The 20,287-nt window shown below is 37.7% G+C and overlaps 1 protein-coding gene across 4 annotated transcripts in view; it reads right to left on the bottom strand.

The window, feature by feature from the left end:
* Positions 1-563: 563 nt before the first annotated feature.
* Positions 564-20,287, bottom strand: part of MTA3 (metastasis associated 1 family member 3) — a 138,554-nt gene continuing 118,830 nt past the window's right edge. Inside the window, exons 18-19 of one of the 4 annotated variants that reach the window (XM_026845319.1) lie at positions 17,216-17,243; positions 4,657-4,760 (exon numbers count right to left, since the gene is read on the bottom strand). In XM_026845319.1, the coding sequence (XP_026701120.1) occupies positions 4,749-4,760; positions 17,216-17,243 (40 nt within the window). In that variant the 3' untranslated portion in view covers positions 4,657-4,748. Of the gene's footprint in view, positions 4,761-17,215; positions 17,244-20,287 lie in introns of those variants that run through there. The other 3 variants (XM_026845318.1, XM_026845320.1, XM_026845321.1) reach the window with 3 other exon arrangements.

Below are 20,287 nucleotides of genomic sequence, written 5' to 3' on the forward strand. Positions count from 1 at the left end.
GAAGTCACCAGTTCTATGCACTACCAAATTTACAATGTGCTAAGTTTTTGACACTAACGCCAACCTGCAAAGTTTAGATGGGCCAATGCACTGGGGACTGCAATGCACCGTAACTTCTAGTATTTTTTGTGAACTATGAGTCCTTTTGCCTAGATTTCAGTTCAATCCTAACACGTTTTCTAGTGTTCCAATGCAATGACCAATACCTCATGTCTCTCTCTCTGCTTGACTTTTGAGTCTTCTTTCCTCATCCCCATTTCAACTACTTGTGTTTTTAACTCTAGTGCAGTTTAAACAGCTCATCAGTTTTCAGTCTCTTGATTATTCAGTAGTCTACTGTAAAATAGGATGACCGTGTTAATGCAGAAATTTGGTTTCCTGCAAAAAGGGCCAAGAGTCACAAAGTTTGTACACAAAGACACTTTAATGCAAATCAAATAGTACTATGTTTCATTCTAAGGTGCTCCACATCCTCAAACACTCAACATTGAGCTTCCCAGTTTTACCATTCCATTGAGAAATTCACTTTTAGTCTAAACAGCAGAACTGAAAAAAGAAAGCTCTTTAATATTTCTTTTTTATTTAATCAATACGGTATTTCAATAACCAACTGTTAAATCTTTATGAGCAACAGGAGCATATTCTGTAAATTTGTTTGTTGATCACTATATAGTACAACCTCAAAACTCTTATCCAAAACCCATGTATTCCAAAATTAGGTTTCCTCCCTCAACATGCAACGTTTGAATAAAAAAGTCCTGACTTACTCAAAAAAATTCCACTGTGCAGTTATATAAACTCAGATCTCTTGACACCCACTCTGGCTTATGAAGACACAGGTTTATATAAAGGACCTTCAAGAGAAAATGAAAAATGAACATTATTCTGCTGAAATTTCCAGAGGATTCTAACACTTCCATTACCATAGCAGTACACATATATAAAGACATTGTGTCCACTATATTGTACTTTGCAATATAATATTTCTGAAGGACTATAATTGTTCTCTGCGAAAGGCTGTGGCATATTATGCTGTGACTGTATCAGAAACTACTACGCAGCCATTCCATTTTATTTAAGCCTTCATAATTAGTAAAGTACCTGTGTTGAATTATATTTATTAAAAACCCCTCTTACTTTAGATTAATAAAAAGTGCACATTTTGTAAGTGCAGATTCCATTTCACCATTTCTACTGCTTGTTTGTTCTTCATTTCAGTTTCAGTGCCGTTTTTCATAACATGCTGCAAGGTTTGGACTCCAGAAATGAAGGTTATATTTGCCCTTAATCAAAACACTGGTTTAAAAAATGTTGTTTTCATACCACCAACACATTTCAAGCACTCTCAAGTATTTCAAAACCTCATATTTCCACTCCACAGAACCACAAGTTCCATCACTAAATAGGGGTCTTTAAAAATAATCTGAAAACAATATATAAAATATTTCAAGAGAGCAGAATAGCTATATAGTTGAAATCAGCAACACAGACATTTTAAATGTTAAAACAATCTTCCTACTTTTTATATGAGACCTCTGGAGACAAAAAGATTGTGCATTTTGCATGGTTTTATAGCCCCGTATTTATAAGAGGAGAGGCAGATTTTCAGATAGAGTTCTTATTTAGATAACAGGAAAATAAATCATATTGCAAATGCAGTGCTGATTCTGCCTAGATTCTCTTGCTCACATCCCTGGTAAGTACCAACTTCTTGTCCTTGCTTCTAAGGTTTATGTTTATACTCAGTGTCATTGTTGATGACTGATATATGTTAGCTAGTTTTAAAATAACTATCTTGGGAAGCTTGATAAAAACAGTACTGAGCTCTGATTTGCTGTGGATATACTGTTACAGTTTACACAGGAATGTGTTATCTTTGCTCACAGACAGTGGAAAAATCTTTAACTCAACAGAAAGCATGGAATTCCATGACATTGTGGTAAGGACTGTCACAATTTCTACAAAAATTTTAATCTTTATGCCCAAACCCAGCAGGAACATATCTTCAGCTCATCTTCCATCAACACTTCCGGCTGAAATTCACAGGTAAATCCTGCATCCATACCTGGAGAACGTCTTGCAGGAAAGGTAAGATGGAGAGAGAGCAGGTAAAGACAAAGTTGTGATACATGGCGTGCAGTTTCTCTGTGCACTGTGTGCATTTCAGGGGAGGGAAAGTCTCTGTGCAGCTGCATGCGAAACAGTTTAAAGATGGAGCTGAAGTGATTCCAGCAGTCTCCTCCGTGCCTTACCCACCTCAAGGCTTAGCTATTGAAACCTGTGAAATGACTGCCAGGCAGGGGCACAGCATTATTTCCAGTGTATCCAGATGAAGCACCTCAGCTTGAAGCTGCAAAAGATTCTTCTTTACCTTGGCTATTTGATGCAAAAGATAACAGTATCAGGCAGCCGGCTGCATAACAGGGAGTCATGTTACCAATCTCTCTCTCCTCAGAGGGAAAGAAGTAAAAATGAGACTATTAGGGATACTAACACTTTTGTCAAAAGCAGAAACATACAGAGATTTTACAAAATACTGTCTAGACATTGTAGCACACTGACTAAAAGAAATAATTTCAGCACAAGCTTAATAAGGCATGGTAAGAAATCCACCACCTTTAAACTAATGACACTTTAAAATGAGTCTGCTGTGTGTGATTTCACTGATGCCTAAGGGAGACAAAGCTCTTTCTGTTCATGTTTTTCATACTTTCAGTCAAACAGATTGCTGAATAATCATGTTTTCTTTATTCTAATGGGTGAGGAAGCTATTATACAGAAGGTGTTTCCATATGTCATAGTCAATAAAGGCAATTCTTACTAGCAAGAATAGGTTGTCTCCACTCAAGTTATCTGATGAAAAGCCCTCCTGTTGTGAGGAAAAAGCAGATCCTGTGGCTAGAAAAGACTCCTAGGGCTGCACACTTCAGCGGCTACGGGAAAGAACTGTAAGCAGATGAATCGCAGGTCTTCTCCAGCTGAGTCTAAATCAGTGACATTCACTAGGGTGCTCAGGGTACTAGGAGCACTTTGTGTCATAATCTCTCCTTCATATTCACCCTTCTCTTGCTGGTGAAGGACAGTGGACAAGACCTGAATCCATCACTCCAGAAATTCATCAGCAAGTCCCTTCAGGAGTTTGAAGTGGTTTCTTTTTTGAAGAAGCATCTGGGCCATTGTCTCAAGAGCTCAAAATCCTACACCGAGAGTATCACTACTTAGAGGCTGAGACCACAGATGCTTTTTCAGGTTGAAAACATAAATTGCATGGGGGGGAAATAATTTTTGGGGAATCACCCAGAGGTATGAGATACCACTTACATCTTTGTCTTTCTACCCACAGAGCTGAGCGCACATCCACAACTGGATGAATACCTCACATCTATACTATACTGTTAGAGCTACCCAGTAAAGAGAGAGGGGAAAAAAAAGTCTTGAAGCTCATCTCAGCTTACTATATGTTCAGTGTCTGACTATCTCTTAAAAAGCCATATGGAAACCAAACCTATTGAAGGACACAACTTGCCTCAGATAATCAACATACCCCAACTAGGTTTACACAGCAGTGCTACACACTGGTGGCCTCCTGATTTCAAAGTAGGGCAGAGATTGTTCACCTGTAAGTACCTGAGTAGAAAAAAGACCTGCCTCTGTTGCCACTCCCACTTTCAGGGGGACTGACAGTTTCCTACAAGTAGTTTCAAAAGGCACATCATCTCTCCATGGTGAGTATCTATCTACCTGTAGCCTTACAATTAGGATCTTCAAAGCATTCTGCAAGACATATTTTTATCCAGACATATCAAAATGTAGAAATTATTTTGTGGAGAGACATTTCTAATAGTAAATACTGGGAATAGTGTTCTGCTGGCTTTCACTATTCAGAATAGGCTTCAAGAAATGCAAAAAATACCCAAAGAAATAGGTGGATGCTTGCAAATATATAGAGAATGGGACCAGTTCCTACACATGCAACTAGTCCAGCTGGATGTTCACTGCCACAGATAATACTTTCCAGGATTTTAACCAAAGCTAACATGGCCAGCATTTTGAAAATTGGCCACTAATTACGTTTAAGTTTCAGAACTGTTAAACAACTCCCTGTCCTCATTTCAGGGTCTGGATGCTCAGCAGTTCAGAAAATCAAATCCAAAGTGACTCAAGCCAATACTGAAAAATATGAACACCTAATGTTTGCAGTTGTTTTTGAAAATGCAAGCTGCTCAAGGCTAAATCCCGCTTTAAAGACACTGCAATAGTTTTGAAAGCTGCATATTTTTGTATCAAGCCATTAGATGGCATAGACAAACATGGTGGGTGGACTTTGCATCCATATTCCTTCAGTGTGGTCAGTGCACAGTCTCTCCCTGACCAGCCAATGCTGATGTTAAAAAAATGGAGGGAATAGCTGGACAACCCTGGATAGGCCTGCACAGCGAACCAGAAGTAGCCCTTGCGGAGACGAGGGAAAACAAGGGCTGCTGTTGGATCCTGCCCAGAACTCAGAACCCAGACACAGTCTGTCCATACAGTGTTTCTGTCTTGAAGATGTGGAAGGTCTTGTATCTGCATTCACAATTAAACATGATTCTGACATGATTATGATGCTGATGCTCTGATGTCTTCAGTGCATGATGGTTCCTGGTTCTGTTTGTGCCTGCCTATTGTTCATGAGAGACTTTGCCTTTGCAATGGTCGGAGAACAAGGTTTTCTGGAAGCTCTTTTCAGCTGTGATCTGGTGAACTTCTTACGGATTTTTCTGTAAGGAGGGAAGGAGGAAAGGAGGGAAAGAAGAGAGAGACAACAGAAGAGATAAATCTCAGTCTTTAACAGAAGACTGCTCAGGAGCCAATAACAAACATAACAAATACTCTTACCAGAGAAGGAAGGCTAGTTCATGGAAAAAGAGACTTGCAGTCAAGCCCTGTCCATCAACTGATGATTCACAGTTGTCTCCAACTGATAATTGCTCAGTGAAAAGTGAGTTGGTGTTAGACAATATTTGGACAGTAACAGTTAATTATATGAAATTTTGGGCCACAATTCTCAAATGGTGAATCCTTATATGTGATATCAATGCAGGAACAAAGGACCACAGAAGAAAGAAACTATGTTACCTCTGTAACTGGGAGCAGTTGTTATTTGCACTGTATCAATTTTGCAGATAATGCATAACCCAAGTCTCTTGGCTTTTTGTATTAGTGCCATTCACGTGCATTAAATTCACTTTAATTTTACACTTTTAGATGATAAATCAAATGTATTAACTATGGGCAACCATACTGTTCATATTGTAATCTTATACATCCAAGGATAGTTAATTCTGAAGCAAAAAGCTTTGTTACATTCCAGCTGCTCTGTCTACTATTATAAATCAATAACCACAATCCCTGGTAGAGTATCAGAAAACACAGAAATGACACACAGTGAGTATGTCAAGAACCATCTTCATTTTCAGAGTCCTGAATATTAGATGTTACTGGAAAATTACGTATTTTTTTAATTCACTCAAGTCGAGAATCCCAGCTTTCATTTAGATAGCTTTATAAATCACAGAGATTTTGAGCTTATGGAAATGAATTAAAGCAAACTGGGGCCTCTAACACTAAATGAGACCAAGCTTTCTAATTCAAACCTTCCAATTTGAAAATGTGACCTAACTACAAACTGGAGGGTGATGAAGTGCCTACCTGCATCAAGGCTCTGAGATGGTAACACAAGAAGTGATTTGTCCCTTTCATCTTAATGGGCTGTTAACACTGAAACTGAAAAATGGTGGCACGTGACATTGAAAATACAGGATCATCTTAAAATAAATTCTATTGAACACTAAAATAATAATCTGCATATTAAATTTCAAACATATTTAGTTGCGGATTGAGTATTCCCCAGGAATGTAAGCTTCCAGTTGAGTAACTGGGCCACAGAAGAGAACACAAAGACAAAACAAAAAGTCAAAAATCAGGATATTATATTGTGCTCTTAGAGGTTAAAGGGACTCTGAAAAATACATTTATTTTGGTTAATATATGTAAAAGATGCAGGGAAATATTAACTTTAGCTGCCTGAAAAAACGATGTCATCAGCATCTCATGGTCTGGAATAGCAAATTAGGATTTAGCATCATTAAGTAATAAGCACAACAGAAGAAAAGGAAAGGAATTGCCAGAAAGTTAAGTTTAGGCTTTTCACACAATCCCACAGACACACAAACTTACTGTTTGAGTACTTACTTTACATGGTTGTCTTAAATTAGGCCTAAGAAGATATTAAATTTATTGACAAGATATTGCATACCTTCCAGAATGGTAAGATCACAGAAAGGTAACCTGAGACTGGTGGAAACATGTATTTTTAAATGAGGCATCTAGGTTTTATAAACTCATGTAATAGACAATAGACAAATACTGATTGTTAATGGGGATTATTCCAGCAAAACCTTACAGAACTGGATCCTTTTTGATATGTTTCTTTGCAAAACTTCGTATTTATTTAGAGAATGAATGTGGCCATTAATCATTTGAGAAGCCCGTGGTTTACAACAATATTAGATAATTGTTTGCCCTTCTGAATTTTTAATATGGCAACTTCATAAACTGCCACGAGGCTGCTACTAACGAAAGCAATTTGCAGCTGACACTAAATGTAAGGACAGTAAAGTATCTGTGATTACAATTTGTGATTATTTTCTAAGTCAAAAGATGTAGTTATTCTAATTAAATATTGGTTTGAAATTAGCATAAAGAAAGGCAGAACAAAAAAAGGGGGAGTCATCACATTATCATACCAAGCGAACCACAAAACCAGTCAACTCCTCGCTTAGTATAAATAAAAGTAGGTCTACATAGACAGTGAGAACAACTAATCTGGTATGCACTCTAAAAAGACAATCCAGTACTTCTGTTTAAACAGGATTGTGAAAATGCTTCCAGAAATTAGTTTTCTGGGATATAGCCTTTCAGAAATAAAATTGGAAGAATGGAAATTTCCACTGACTTCATTAAATGTAGTATTTAAACAACCATTTCACAAAAAGCAAAACCTGTTCTTTTTACTGCAAAAAATATAGAGGCTGGAGGGAACTGATGATTTACACTGAAGAATTTAGCATCTAAATACAGTCAAGCTTTTTGAGAAGCACTGATCAGGTTTATAATGCTTCAGAGGTTTTTTTTAACAAACATGCGGGTTGTAATAGTAGCTGATGAAAGGCAGGAAATTCAAAAGATAAAGTTGTCCCCGCCCTTTCACTACAACACTTCTCCTCCTTTCCCCAGTGATACAGTGAATTAAGGGCAGAGTCACCTTTAATGTTCAATTTCCTGTCCCTTTTTCAGTTAATACCAGCCACATGTTTTAATGACATGAAGCTTTTATTTGGTGATGGCAAATAAATGGCTTTAATATCTGTAGCATTGATAACATCCTTTGCAGTTGTTATGAAAGAGTAATTGCTATTTTCCCGTGCTTTTTCCTTTGACTTTTGTACTAGTGCTTGAAGTAGGATGCGTTACATACTTCAACTGAAATGCGAATTAAAAAGTATTTTAAAGCCTTCTAGCCCTCCTGAGACCAAAGGTATGAGAATGAATCAAATTTTTAATAGGTGATTGGTATATAAATCCCACTGTGCTCATTTTTATGTCAGATGTGATGCACTGCTGTAGAGTAGGAATAAGACAAATTCTTTATGTCTGCATGATATTTCAATTAGTAACTGCAGATGAAGGTATGCAAGACCCCTGGCACCTATTCAGAGAAATATGGAAACGTACATAAGTACCACACACTATTAAGACCTATCTTCTCTCTGCAAGTTTCATACACAGACTGAAACCTACTGGGTAGAAATAACAGTTAGGCTATATAGGGCCTATTTATGCCATGCTTAAATTTAATCAGGCAAACCATTTCAATGAACCAAACCTTTCTCAGGATCTAAGTGAATTCCATGTAACTAACCATCTGGTGAAGTTAAGCACAATCCTGTATAATCTGTTATGTCCAGATTCCTCAGGAATAGGATAGATGGTAACAAAGTTTCTCATTAATAAAAGCTGATTCAAAGTTCTCCCCTCTAATTATGCCACCCGTTAAAACAGCAGCAATTTTAAAACTTGAATAAAATAAAGAAGGGTGACCTTCAGTTGATGTTAGTCAAGAATGTGTTTTTCAAGCCTTTCCTAATAGGAGTTGAAGGCATTACTTGCTTTAGCTCTGTTGATATCAGGCGTATCTGACTGTTACCGCTTCTATATATAAACTGTTGTGCATCAGTCTTGCCTCCTCTGCATAAGACTCAGAATTGTGATCACTAGAGTGATTTTGGTCTATTCAGCTATACCAACAGTACTTAAGAAGTAATACTAAATACATTCAAATTATGGCAGAAGTTTTTACTGTGAGAGGAATTCATTGCATAAAAAGGCCCGCTGACATCTTAGCAGATGATAAATGCTATTTTGAAAGAAACAAACATTTTCCTATGAAGGGGAATCGCCCCCAACACACAAACACACTTTTGAGATGTCCATAACCTTCCTTAAATACCAGGCCCCAGAAGTGGTTTTGATGCTCTGTTTCCACTAAAAATAATACAAAACTGGCTATGGAATTTTAAGCTGAAGGGCATACTATTGTTTCATACTCTACCTAGACCAATTTGACAATTTTGCCTGAGTCTCTTAGCTCATTTGAACAGCCGCTTTGTATACAAAGACCAGCTGCTGTGGAAATACATTATTACCCAATTGTTGCTGGCAGCACAGCGAGTATGTAAAGGTCGGCAGCAGGCATAAGAGAACTGTTTCCCTGGACAATCGTAGCTGAAATTCCACCCAATCCCTAGATTGGGGTGACGTATTCTGGTGTGGCTTGCCAATTGTAAACAGCAATTTAAATGTCCCAGGTGCACACAATACTGCCAACCCTGAAAGGAGGTGGAGTTTTAGACATTAACTACAGCAAGGCAGGATTTTGCACTCTGTCACAAGTTTTACATGAAACTTGCAATCAGTCTAACCATTGAGACTTTCAGAGAGAAAAACTAAACTTTAAAAAAAAAAAAAAAAAAAAAAGATTCCTGAAGTTGCTGCTGCTCCAGGGCAATGTAAATTTTGTGCAATGTAAATTTTCTGAGCAAGCTCAAGGCCAGTTAGCAAAAACAACTATTTAAAAAATAACCATCATTCCTTGGAGTTATTAGACCCAATTATCACTCATTTCTGAGGGCTTCTTGTACTCAGAGGTATACTACAACTATTCAGTGGATTAAATTACAAGAGGGGGCGCTATTTTAGGAAGCTGATAGGCTTTCTATTCATTTCAACACGCCTTTAAACAAAGTGGAAGGCCAAAATGTGTGCAATGTTGTCTGCTCAAAGAGAATTTAACTGGAATGAAGCTGTAGGAAGAGATCTTTAGAAACTTCACAGGTTACAAAGAGACCGAATGATTCACAGCACTTCCTACATTTCTACCTGTGTGGAAATAAGAAGTATTTTATTTAACTGCCTATCTGGCTTGCTGACATATTTTGGCTTGGTTGGTTTGTTTGTTTGGGTTTTTTTTCCCTCAGCACTGAGGCTAAAGCTTACCCATGTATCATTGAAGTTTTAATCTAACCTCAAAATGACAGAAATTAGGAGAAATATATTTGGAAGGCAGAAGTGGGCTGACACTGATATGCCTTTTAAAAATAAGCTCCTTTGTGAAATGTTCATTTATAAACAAAATTGGAAGTGTTTTAATAAGCATCGGGCTAACGGAAAGCAGTTACCATGAGCCACTTAGTTGCATTATAAAACTCATACAGATAGAGTGGTACAAGCTTTGTAAGATTAAAGAGGTGCTGCTGCAGACATGCCAACATCATCTAAATGTTTTAAGAGCTTGTCTTATCTTTCTGCTCCTAGCAAGGAAATGTTTTCCTCTGCTGGTGTTTATCTTCAAACTTGGTATCAATATTTACGGAGCAAAACTGTCTTCAATGAACAATAATTTATTGACACACCAGTTACAAATTATGGTGTCTGATCTTCCTAAACAGCTTAATATAGCATTTTCAAGCATTGCTTGAGGGCTTCTCTGATGTTTTGTGTTCCAGAGCAACAGCTTACAGCTACTATGTGTGTGTGTATATATATATATCTATATATCAAAAAAATAATGTTTTTTGACTATTTTCTTTACTGGGAGGCAAAATCCAGCTCAAGTGCTTAAAACACAGACTTCTATGACTGTGTCATGCCTGACCTGTTGCATGGAACAATCATCTCTCTGTCTCTACCTGCTGCTGATTTAAAACCTACTTGGAACAAAATCTCCTCGGAGCAGAAATTACCTCTTTGTGTGCATTTTTAGAGTGCCTAGAACAACATGAACCTTACCCATTATTGAAATGATTTATATCCAGTTTTACTGACAACTGGCATGGCTTTTGGAAAAAACCACCTTGTTCAACAGATTTTTCCATGCTTTCATTTCCCCTGAAAATGGCACATTTCATTAATATTTTAAAGTGGTTTAGGATGATTGGAGAGAAGGAATTAAAGAAGTGCAAAGTCTTATTCTCAGCATTTTTCAGTTGAGAACTTCAAAAAACTTTTAACCCCTAAGAAGCATTATAAATAGATGCTGTCATACAGCAGTCATCACACGATGACTAAATCTAAATCTTAACAATCAGCAATGAAATTATCCTCCTAGTTCATCTGTGAGCTTGGTACTTATCACCAAGAGCCTGAAGTTACCTACTGCAGATGACTAGGACAAAAACGATTACACATTAGTCTTGGTGCAACACTGACTTCGGGCAGAAGCCAGAAGCACAGAGGCCCTACCAGACTGACTGATGGCAGCCACAGTTTAAAAAAAAAAACCCTTGACCTAGTAATCAGACTAGGAATGATGGCCATCACAGAGCTCAACATGGATTAAGTAGCTCAGGACTTGCCCTGCGTCTTGGGTGGAGCTGTGCTCACTCAGCAGGGACGGTATCTCACTTTACACACCACACAGCAGTGACTATTGCAGAGGCATGCACAGAGCCATGCTCCTCAGACAGTTTTCCCCCTGAAGAAGGCAGAAAGCCTTGTCTTTGGATTCATGGGGTTTCACCACAGTGTCCAGCTTTGTAGAGTTGATTAGAACCAGTAAGTCCTAGCAAAGGTAGCTTAATGGATGGGTAAAAAGTAAATTATTCATACTCCTTAAAACAAAACAATGGCTCAGGCTTCAACAGGCTTGTAACCTGAGCTACAGGACACCTGCTGTGCACCTTATCTGAAATTCATTAGCCTCTCCTTAGTTACCATCTACTTCAGAGGCTAACAGGGCAGGCTTCATGCTTTTCAAAGAAAGAGTTGCTTAACCTCTTTCCCATGAACACTCAAGGTCACCGCAGATTTGTCAGTATGTAGGCACCCTGGGAATCCAAGCAGCCAGAAAGCCTTCTACAGCTCACAGACACAAACGCCAGAAGATCTCAAAGCAACACCTTTATTCTTCCGAACTGTATCAGCAGGGTGTGGGTGAATTCCTACACTGCACAACTTTATGCTCTACCAATAGGAATTTGCGTTACCATCTAGTTATTCTGCAGAAAGATGGCCATTCTGTATAGTGATTAAACATCACCTGCTATTAGATGAAAATATTACCCACATGACAGCATATATTTTTTTCCTGAGACAGTCAAGAAATTGGAGAGAAGATGTATCAGAGCTGGCTAAGTGGAACACAATGTTGCTTTCAACTACTCCCCAAACACCTTGTATATCAGCCAGCGTTATCCCAGACTTTAAGATGACAAAAATGTTCAGAATACGCAACTTCTGTTTCTGGCCCTGGGCTACCAACCGGCATCGTGCCATTTCTCCAGCAACATTAAACAGTGTTGAAAAATAAATTAAAAAAAAAAAAAAGTGTTAACTAAATATGCTTAAATCCAAGATAACAGAAAACATTCTATTATATGCTCCATTGGGGGGGTGGGGGGAATAAGAGACTTTACTTTTGTTGACACCCCCTCTTAACTAAATACTTTAGTATTTTATTTATTAAGAGAACTGTTTCAGCACAAAATGTTATCTATGCTTCCTACCTGAACACTCAAAAAAATGGACAATATTTTTCCTCTTTAGCAATTATACATATACTTTTCCTACCAATAGAGTATATTGGGAGGAGTTTCTTGGCATTCTGGCAACTTGCTGTTAAGCAAGGGCTGAAAATCAAAATTAATCAGTTTTACCAGCAACAGTTGGAGAGCAAAGGTTCCCTCACAAAACCGTCCCCTGGGGCTCTACTCCACACCATCCATCTCTGGCATAATCAGCACTTACTCTACACACAGAAGCTTCAATGCAGAATATGGATTAGAAATCTGTATTGTGGCATCAACAGAGGAAAGCTTTGCCACAGAATGATTTGATTCTAATTTCTATGGCCAGCTTCATTTCAAAGACTGTAATTTTCAATATTCATGTTACCAAAAGTCTATCTGAGTTCATTTTCTGCCGCTCATCCTGCTCTCCACTCTACGGCTAACACTTTTAATGTATCTCATTGTGCTTGCTGGACTGCTTAATTAAAAACTGCACAGCATCCTTAAGGGTAGGTATACATCAATAAAATTCTAGTTTACAGACAAAAAGGTGGAGCTACTCAGAGGTTAAATTACTTGTGTGGTGTCTCACATCAGACAAAAGAGACAATGTAGGAATTTTAAAGTTGGGATGTGTGGTTTTTCCACTAGAACAACACTTCTATTGTATTTTGTCAGGTAAATGTTTTAGCCTCTATCCACAGCACAAGTAAGCCGGCCACAGAACTGATAGTTATCTCTCTGATTGGCTTTCACAGTCACAGTCATTATGTTCCCTTCAGTATTTTACATTTAAAATGCCTATGTACTTACTTATGCAAGCTTTTCCACAAAGAGAGACCAACATTTGTTTTTCCACAGCTTTACTTGCATTAATGCCAGAGGGTCATGCATTTAAAAGATCTTAATGAGTTTAAAAAAAAACCCCCACAACACAACTATCAGAGAAAAATAATAAGAATTATTAAATACATACATTGAAATATAGACTAACTCAGAATTAAGTCCTCTATCTGGAATTTAAAATGAATAATCCAATACAGGACAACTTAAAGTGAAAGTTAGTGGTCAGTTCTGTGTGAATTTTAAGACTGTGAGGATCACTGACATTATATTTTTGTACATACCACAGTTTTATCATCTAATTTGCTACTTAACTTTAGCAACAGTGTGTTCACCACAGGATTTTACCTGGTTTCTATACCTACATGAACATTATTGCTGTGTATTTCTCTGCCTTCAGATGAAATAATTCTTAACCCTGTGTCCAGCTTCTACTAGTTACTATTGCTCACATGGCACAGAAATTGCAAAAAGGAAAAAAGCTCTCTTAAGACTGATATTGTGCAGTGTTTGAGGATTACAATCATCAATAGCTAATATTTACTGTGATAAACCTCTGTGGTTTAGGCATAGAAATGGTGCGAGTAGATTAATTTTAGTTCTAAATTAGTGTTACTCTAGCCTTGCTATAGGTAACAATTGTACAATCCTGTCTTTATCTTTTCTTTGATACTTAAATATGCAAAAGACTATGGCAGTCTGACAAGTTAGCATTTTTATTCTTATTTTGGATGCTTCCCAAGGCTTTGAAAGAGAAATTGGCTTCTCATACAAAGATGCTTCTTTATAGAAAAATTTCTTCTTGTTCAAAACCAAACTGGGTTTAACTCCCACAATAGAAGATGACCAAATATTACAAGATGACACATTTCCACTGGGGATGTGGATTTAGGAAAAAGCTGAACAGCAAACTAGCAAAAAGCTAAGCCCTAAGACCTTCAGTTAAAACATCCTGTAAAGAGGATTGGGTTCAGCTACATCAAATCCTCTGCACAAACACAAAAGACAGCTTCTGAAGGAAAACCTTTTGAAATGGCCAACCATATTGCAGGAAATTCAAAATTTGTCGAGAACTATGAGAAAACAGGTTAAAAGAATTGCATGACATCCCAATTTAACATCTGGCATAGAAGGTGTAATACTGACTACATGATGTACTCTAGCTGAAGAACTGTGCTCAGTGGGAGTCAGGCATGCATTCAGCTTTGCTGAATTTGGTCTGGAAGGTCTAATGAAGTGACTGAAGTTTATGGCAAAATGAAGTACTTATACAGGTAATTCACCACCAAAATCCGTGTTTAAGACAATCCTTAATGAACTTATCATCATCCCTGTGTTTCATTTAAGTTTTGTTTTTTTTTTTCCCCCCAAGTCAATAAAATTTTGAATAAAGTGTAATTTCAGAAATTATATTTCCCTACTCAAATATAAAATGCTCTGGCTACTTCTGCAGCTACTGTCTCAGTGTGAAACGACTTTCATCAGAGCGAGTGGAGAAGATTGCAAGTGGTTGAGTAACACCTCTAAACGTGTCATTGCTCTTCAGCTGAGTCATGAGAATTAACCACATTCAAACTCCTACCTAAGAGGTATTGCAAAATATACTTTGGTATCTAAGCCACCATAGAGAGGCAGCATATTTGAATTTCTGCTCACAACAGGGTAAGATCAGACAAGACCATTTTACAATATCCAATGGTGTGACTCTTCAGGCAGCAGTAACTAGGTCATTTACAACCATCTGTTCTTTGCCTCAGTCTCCCTGCAGTCATCACTGAAGCTGTGCACTAATTAATTTTCACCTGCTAATCAGTGGAGACACCCCTGAAACTAACAAATCACCTAGTTTCAGTCAACAGTTTCTGGACTCCTTTGGGTGTCATTTCCATGAGATTTTTATCACCAATAAAGGTAAACAATTTTCTCTGAAAGAAGATCCCCTGTAAAGTTTCTGATCTGCTTCATGTACAACAGCCCTGTAAAAGAACAAAGTACTCTACATCTGATTCTTCAGACAAAGAACAGAAGGTACATTGACAATTTCCTCCACGTCTTCAACAAAGTATTTAGGCACTTTGTTAATTTTGATGTGAGAAGTTAGGTATCTAAATGCTTGGACATACGGACTTAAAAGACCTGCTTGAGGTCTCAGGAAAGTCTATGAGGGAACAGGGAACTGAATCATGTTTTCCCAAGTACTAGGTAAGCACTCCAACCACTGCAACATCCTTCCCTTCTCAGGTAGCTTTAAACAGGGTGAGTAGCTTACTAAAATGTCACTGAAACTTCATTTTAAACTGTGAGAAAATTAATACAGAACTCCAAACCAAAATGATTGTACTTCATTTGTTCTGAAGATTTATAAAACTCTTAATACAATATGCTCTTCAAACCTACCAGCTCTAACAACTGGCACATCTTATACTGAACTTTAGGTTTTGTTACATATGTGTTTTCTATGTATATATCTATTATGCCCTTTATAAATTAAAAAAAAAAAATTAAGATTATTCAAATGAGTTGATTTTAGCTTCATGGCAAACTTTTGCATTATCACAGTAGTGACTTAGCCGGTGCTGTAAAAGGAGCCAGAGGAAAAACTCATGTAGATAAATAGCGAAAGAAAATATCTGTAGACCCATGAAAACTGCTCAATGAGAAACAAATGGCAAGAGATTACGATCTAGCTTCTATACCGCTGGTTGTGATTCTGTATCACAATACCTCACCTCAGCTAGAGCTCAGAGAATTATGATTTATAAAGTGTGAACAGTGCATAGCATTCATGAGTAATCCACACTAAATAAGGTCAAAATAACAGCTCACAGAAACTATTATTCACTCTCATGAGTACATAAAAACTTTGAACAGTAGCTAGCCAAGCAGGACCGCTCCTAAACTGCAGCAAGGACAGTTCCTCCCCAAATTCCCCATATGCAGTACTGTCAACAGTGACTGGATGTGGTTGTCAGCTCACCTGTATTCTGCTGCAACCAATCAGTAAAATATCTGCAATCCTATGAGCAAGGATTAGACATAATTCTAAGGGATATATTCCATCATGCCTGTTTTTCAAGCTGTACAACTATATAATACAGCAGAAGGAACCAGAAAATTATATCCTTAGAGGCTGATATTTTGGTTAGCGGGTAGTAGCTGGTGCATCATGTTCTCAGGTTTACAGCTGATGCTCCAAGGGTGCAGCCAGGTGTCTTCATGCTGTTGGTTACAGGGTCAGGGTATAATGGCCACAGTGCCATGCAGATAAGAAATTAAAATGCACTATGCCCTGGATCCAAGTATGGTGAAGTACAAAACCAGGATCCCAATTCAAATCAAATTGTCTTGTCTTTATGAAAAGCAGAGGTCATTCCTGAGTATACATTAAAAATCTTTTTTTTTTGGTGCACAATTTTTTTGCACGGTTGTGGACAACTGAAAAAGAAACAATAAATGCACCTATGAACATTTCTGTGATACGAATTGCACATGTGAAGAGGAAGAAGGAGCAGAGCAGTTAGCACTGGAACTCTGACTTTGATTTAGACCTGAGCCTGTGTACTGTATGTCAGACCCCAGGCACTGGAGACTTACTCCTCCACTCTTCACTGTTCACCCAGCAACATCCTACAAGTGGTTACTCAAACACCATGCCTGACCTTGCCTAAGCACCGATTAAAACATATGAGAGGGAGAAGGGTCAAGGGCAGGTCATTCACAACTCTTAATATTGGCTTTGGTTCACCCACGTTTTCAGTTTGGTTTTAAAGGGACAGCTTTACACCGATAAAGCTACAGTGCAGAGTTAGTGGTATATGCAGGAGCTCGAAGGGCTGTGAACGCTAGCACGATTCTCCCCCACTTCTGTAAGAGAACCAGATCACTGATGGCAAGGCAAGACTCAACGTTTTGCTGAACTTGGTTGTCAGCCTTACATTCTCTTCTTTCTCAACATGCAACTTTAGTTTTTAAGCTCTTTATGTGTGCTATGAGACATGCATAAATAAAAATGAGTGCTATCAGGTAATTATCATAGCAATTGTGATATTCTTACATAGTACCTCAACAAATCAAGGGAAGCTTTTCCTTTTGGAGACAAAACATGAAGTGAAGAATATGAAAATTGCCTATATAACGCTACCACACGGATGCCTCTGAAATAATTTTATCAGCAAAAAGGAAGCAATGTCTGCTGATAACAGCTAAAGATCATGTTCTAATTTTAGCAGTTGCAGTTAACTCATTCCCAATGGAGTTGCACTTACCGTGAGAAGGTTTCTAACTGCTTCAGCACTGAAAGGAAACAAGCATCGAGTCATTCAACTGCAGTTCTATATGCAAATATGCTTTTTGGCCCATGAAGGGAAAGCATATGGAATCTGCTGCTATAACCCATTCAGCCAAACATTTCCACACATTTCTTATAATTCAAATGCTGAAAAAAAAATTTAATTTTCCACACAGTGTTTTAGCTGTCCCTATACAAGTATGAACATTAGCATGCACATGCTTCTGTTAGAGACAGAGCATGTGTATAGGAACTGTATGCATGCTGCATACCTAGAATTGGTAAGAAAAGTTTTAAACAACAGATACATTTCCCTTGACATCCAACAGCTATATTACAAATTGTATTCATAGATTATGATTATATTTTATAGAACTCAACAGATACTAAGATATATTTTTATTAAACTTCTGGAGACCATGATATGAACTGTCCCACTTTTTCAATTATTATTTAACTCCCAGAATGGTGTTTCAGTATAAAGAATTTAATCTCACACAATACAGTAATTTTCTGCATTAATCTCTAACAGGGCCTACAACAGAATCCACATCACAGCTAGTCAACAAAAGGAGAACAAACCCCAAAAAGCTTCCTTATAGAGAAGGTGATTTAGTGTAGTCCTGAATAAAATTCTTCTATAGTTATGAGACTTTTAGTTGATCCTAAAGCATGCATTTAGTGCTAGAAGAATCCTAGCAGCTAATATCTAAGTATATTAAAAAGAAATAAGGAGACTCTCTTGGTGAGCAGTGCTAAGTATAAGGTTCTTTAAAGAGTAATTTTTCAATGAATTGTGTAAACAGATTTGAACTTTAGAATAAAACCTTGAGCAAGTTATTTTGCAGAAGGGAATGAGAATTCCTTTTTCATTCAAAAAGGGTAGGAATAAACTAAAATACAAAAATGTTAAATCCAGCAGACTTCATAAAATTACGATGTAATGTCAAGGTAAGTGTTCTTGACCTGTCACCTGCTTTTCTGCCTGGATTAATCCCTGCTGTGAGCTTGTGACTGAACAGAGGCGTGCTGGACTCACACAGGCATCAGGACAGTTTCTGAATGGAGAGTGCAGCTTGTCACTACAGATAGAATAGCAAAACTGGGGACCTCTATATTTACTGGCAAAATTCACTGAGTATGCTGATAGGTATTCAGGAAGGAGATCTACATATATAGATACAGAATAATAATTAAATTCTTGCAGGTGATTAATTCATGGCACTAATAGCTAGGCTGATGCAAATTTGTTCTGTCCCTTCCCCAAACTGGCCATGGGCTGCAACGACTGGGACTCAGCACTGTGCTAACGTTCAGCCTCTTTCCAGAGGCCTCTGGGCTTGGAAAAGGGGGAATTCTGCTGGCACCTTCCCCGAGATGTGCAGATACTGATACACAACAGGGGAGGAAACTGCATTTGAATAGCTATAACTTTAAAAAAATCTGAAGTGTATGAGGATGCACATTATAAATTATATATAGTACATTCCTCTTCTATTCTGAAGAGTAGATCAGCACCTAAAATATGTTGAACTTCAGATGCAAACTCCGGTCTTTTTGTTTCAATGATACATATGCTCACACTAAATTCTAAGTGTACCCGCAGGCACTGTTGAACTGTGGCCTGAGTGAAGAGCAAAGAGCACTGTCCCAAAATTCTAGGATAACTCCAAGTGTTACATTGGAAAGCTTAGATGATCTATAATTTCCACAATTATTTTCACCACTCTGAATATTCAGCTCCCTCCTCATCCATTGCTACAAGTATCACAAACCTGTGAGCATTCAGACATACAATAGTTTAGTTTACACAAATCTGATTGCTGCTTAAACTCAGAGGGGGGTGAAGGATGAAAACAATTTCTTTAAAAATATTTTCTAAAATGGATCTATAGGCATAAATACATATATTCACCTTATCTATTGATGGATAATAAAATTTAGAATGCTCACGTGCATCTCTGGCTTGGTTAGCACGAAACAGACTGGCACCTCATTTAGTTTAGCAGAAATAATACTATATTTTTTTCTCAGATAATATCAACCAACTAGTGTAGTATAATTTTTTTAGCTAAATGTCTGGGAAAATTTACCCATTAGACTCCCTACTTGATGTTTCATAGAAATATGCATCTTAAACCTTAATTCACTGCACAAACAAAAATGTTTTAGGATGGAGAAATGAAAATTGTTATGGACTGTTACAAAAAACCCATTATACTGAAAAATATTTTCCCCTTTGCACACTGTAATTATACTGGAAAATATTTTTCCTTTTGCTGTCATTCAAATGTGTCTGTCTTGCATGTATTTTTAATGAACAAATACACGTGATAAGACAGACTGGATCCCGATGAAGCACAAAACAAGTGCTCTAAAGAAAGAGCTGTTACCTTGATTCAAATGGGGTGATTATTTCTGAGCTGTGTGTTCAGAACATATTTAAACACCTAATGGCTGCAAACAGACAACTGACTTGGTTTTTTTTTCATTCTATGGCAGGACTGGATAAATTGTGTGCTGCTTTTTCACAAACATCTCCCTATATATCTCTTCCCATTGCCATTACATTGCATTCAACCCTGTCATGGCTGTGCTCAGCTATGTGAATTTCTATCATAGGACATGCTTACTGTCAGGGACTAGTGTCTATTCCCTCTTCCCCCTCCTTCCCTTAAAGAGTGGAGCATTTAATTGTCATCTTGGGCATCAGTGCATTCCTAGCAGCAGAACCAGGCAGTGCTTTCCACTTCAAGCTTTAAAGGCTGGAGGCAAGTGAGAGCTGAGAGGAAAACAAGCTACATCGTCTCTTCTAAATCATCTTGGAGTAAAGGTGGAAGGAATCAAAGCATCAAAGGAAAAAGTTAGAAAGGAGAAAGTACACCTGAGGTAGGGAAGGAATCAATAGGGGTGGGATGGGGATGGGGAGGGGAAGGAAAAAAAAAAAAAAGAGAGGGAATGAACAGATCTCATGTGAAATGGAGTTTCCAAGGATAAAAATGTTGCTGTCTCCCACTAGTTACAGTTTTGAAGGTTAGTGTGTGTGAGA

The sequence above is a fragment of the Athene cunicularia genome, assembly GCF_003259725.1.
Source record: "Athene cunicularia isolate RWA chromosome 3 unlocalized genomic scaffold, athCun1 chr3_part1, whole genome shotgun sequence".
Lineage (NCBI taxonomy): Eukaryota > Metazoa > Chordata > Aves > Strigiformes > Strigidae > Athene > Athene cunicularia.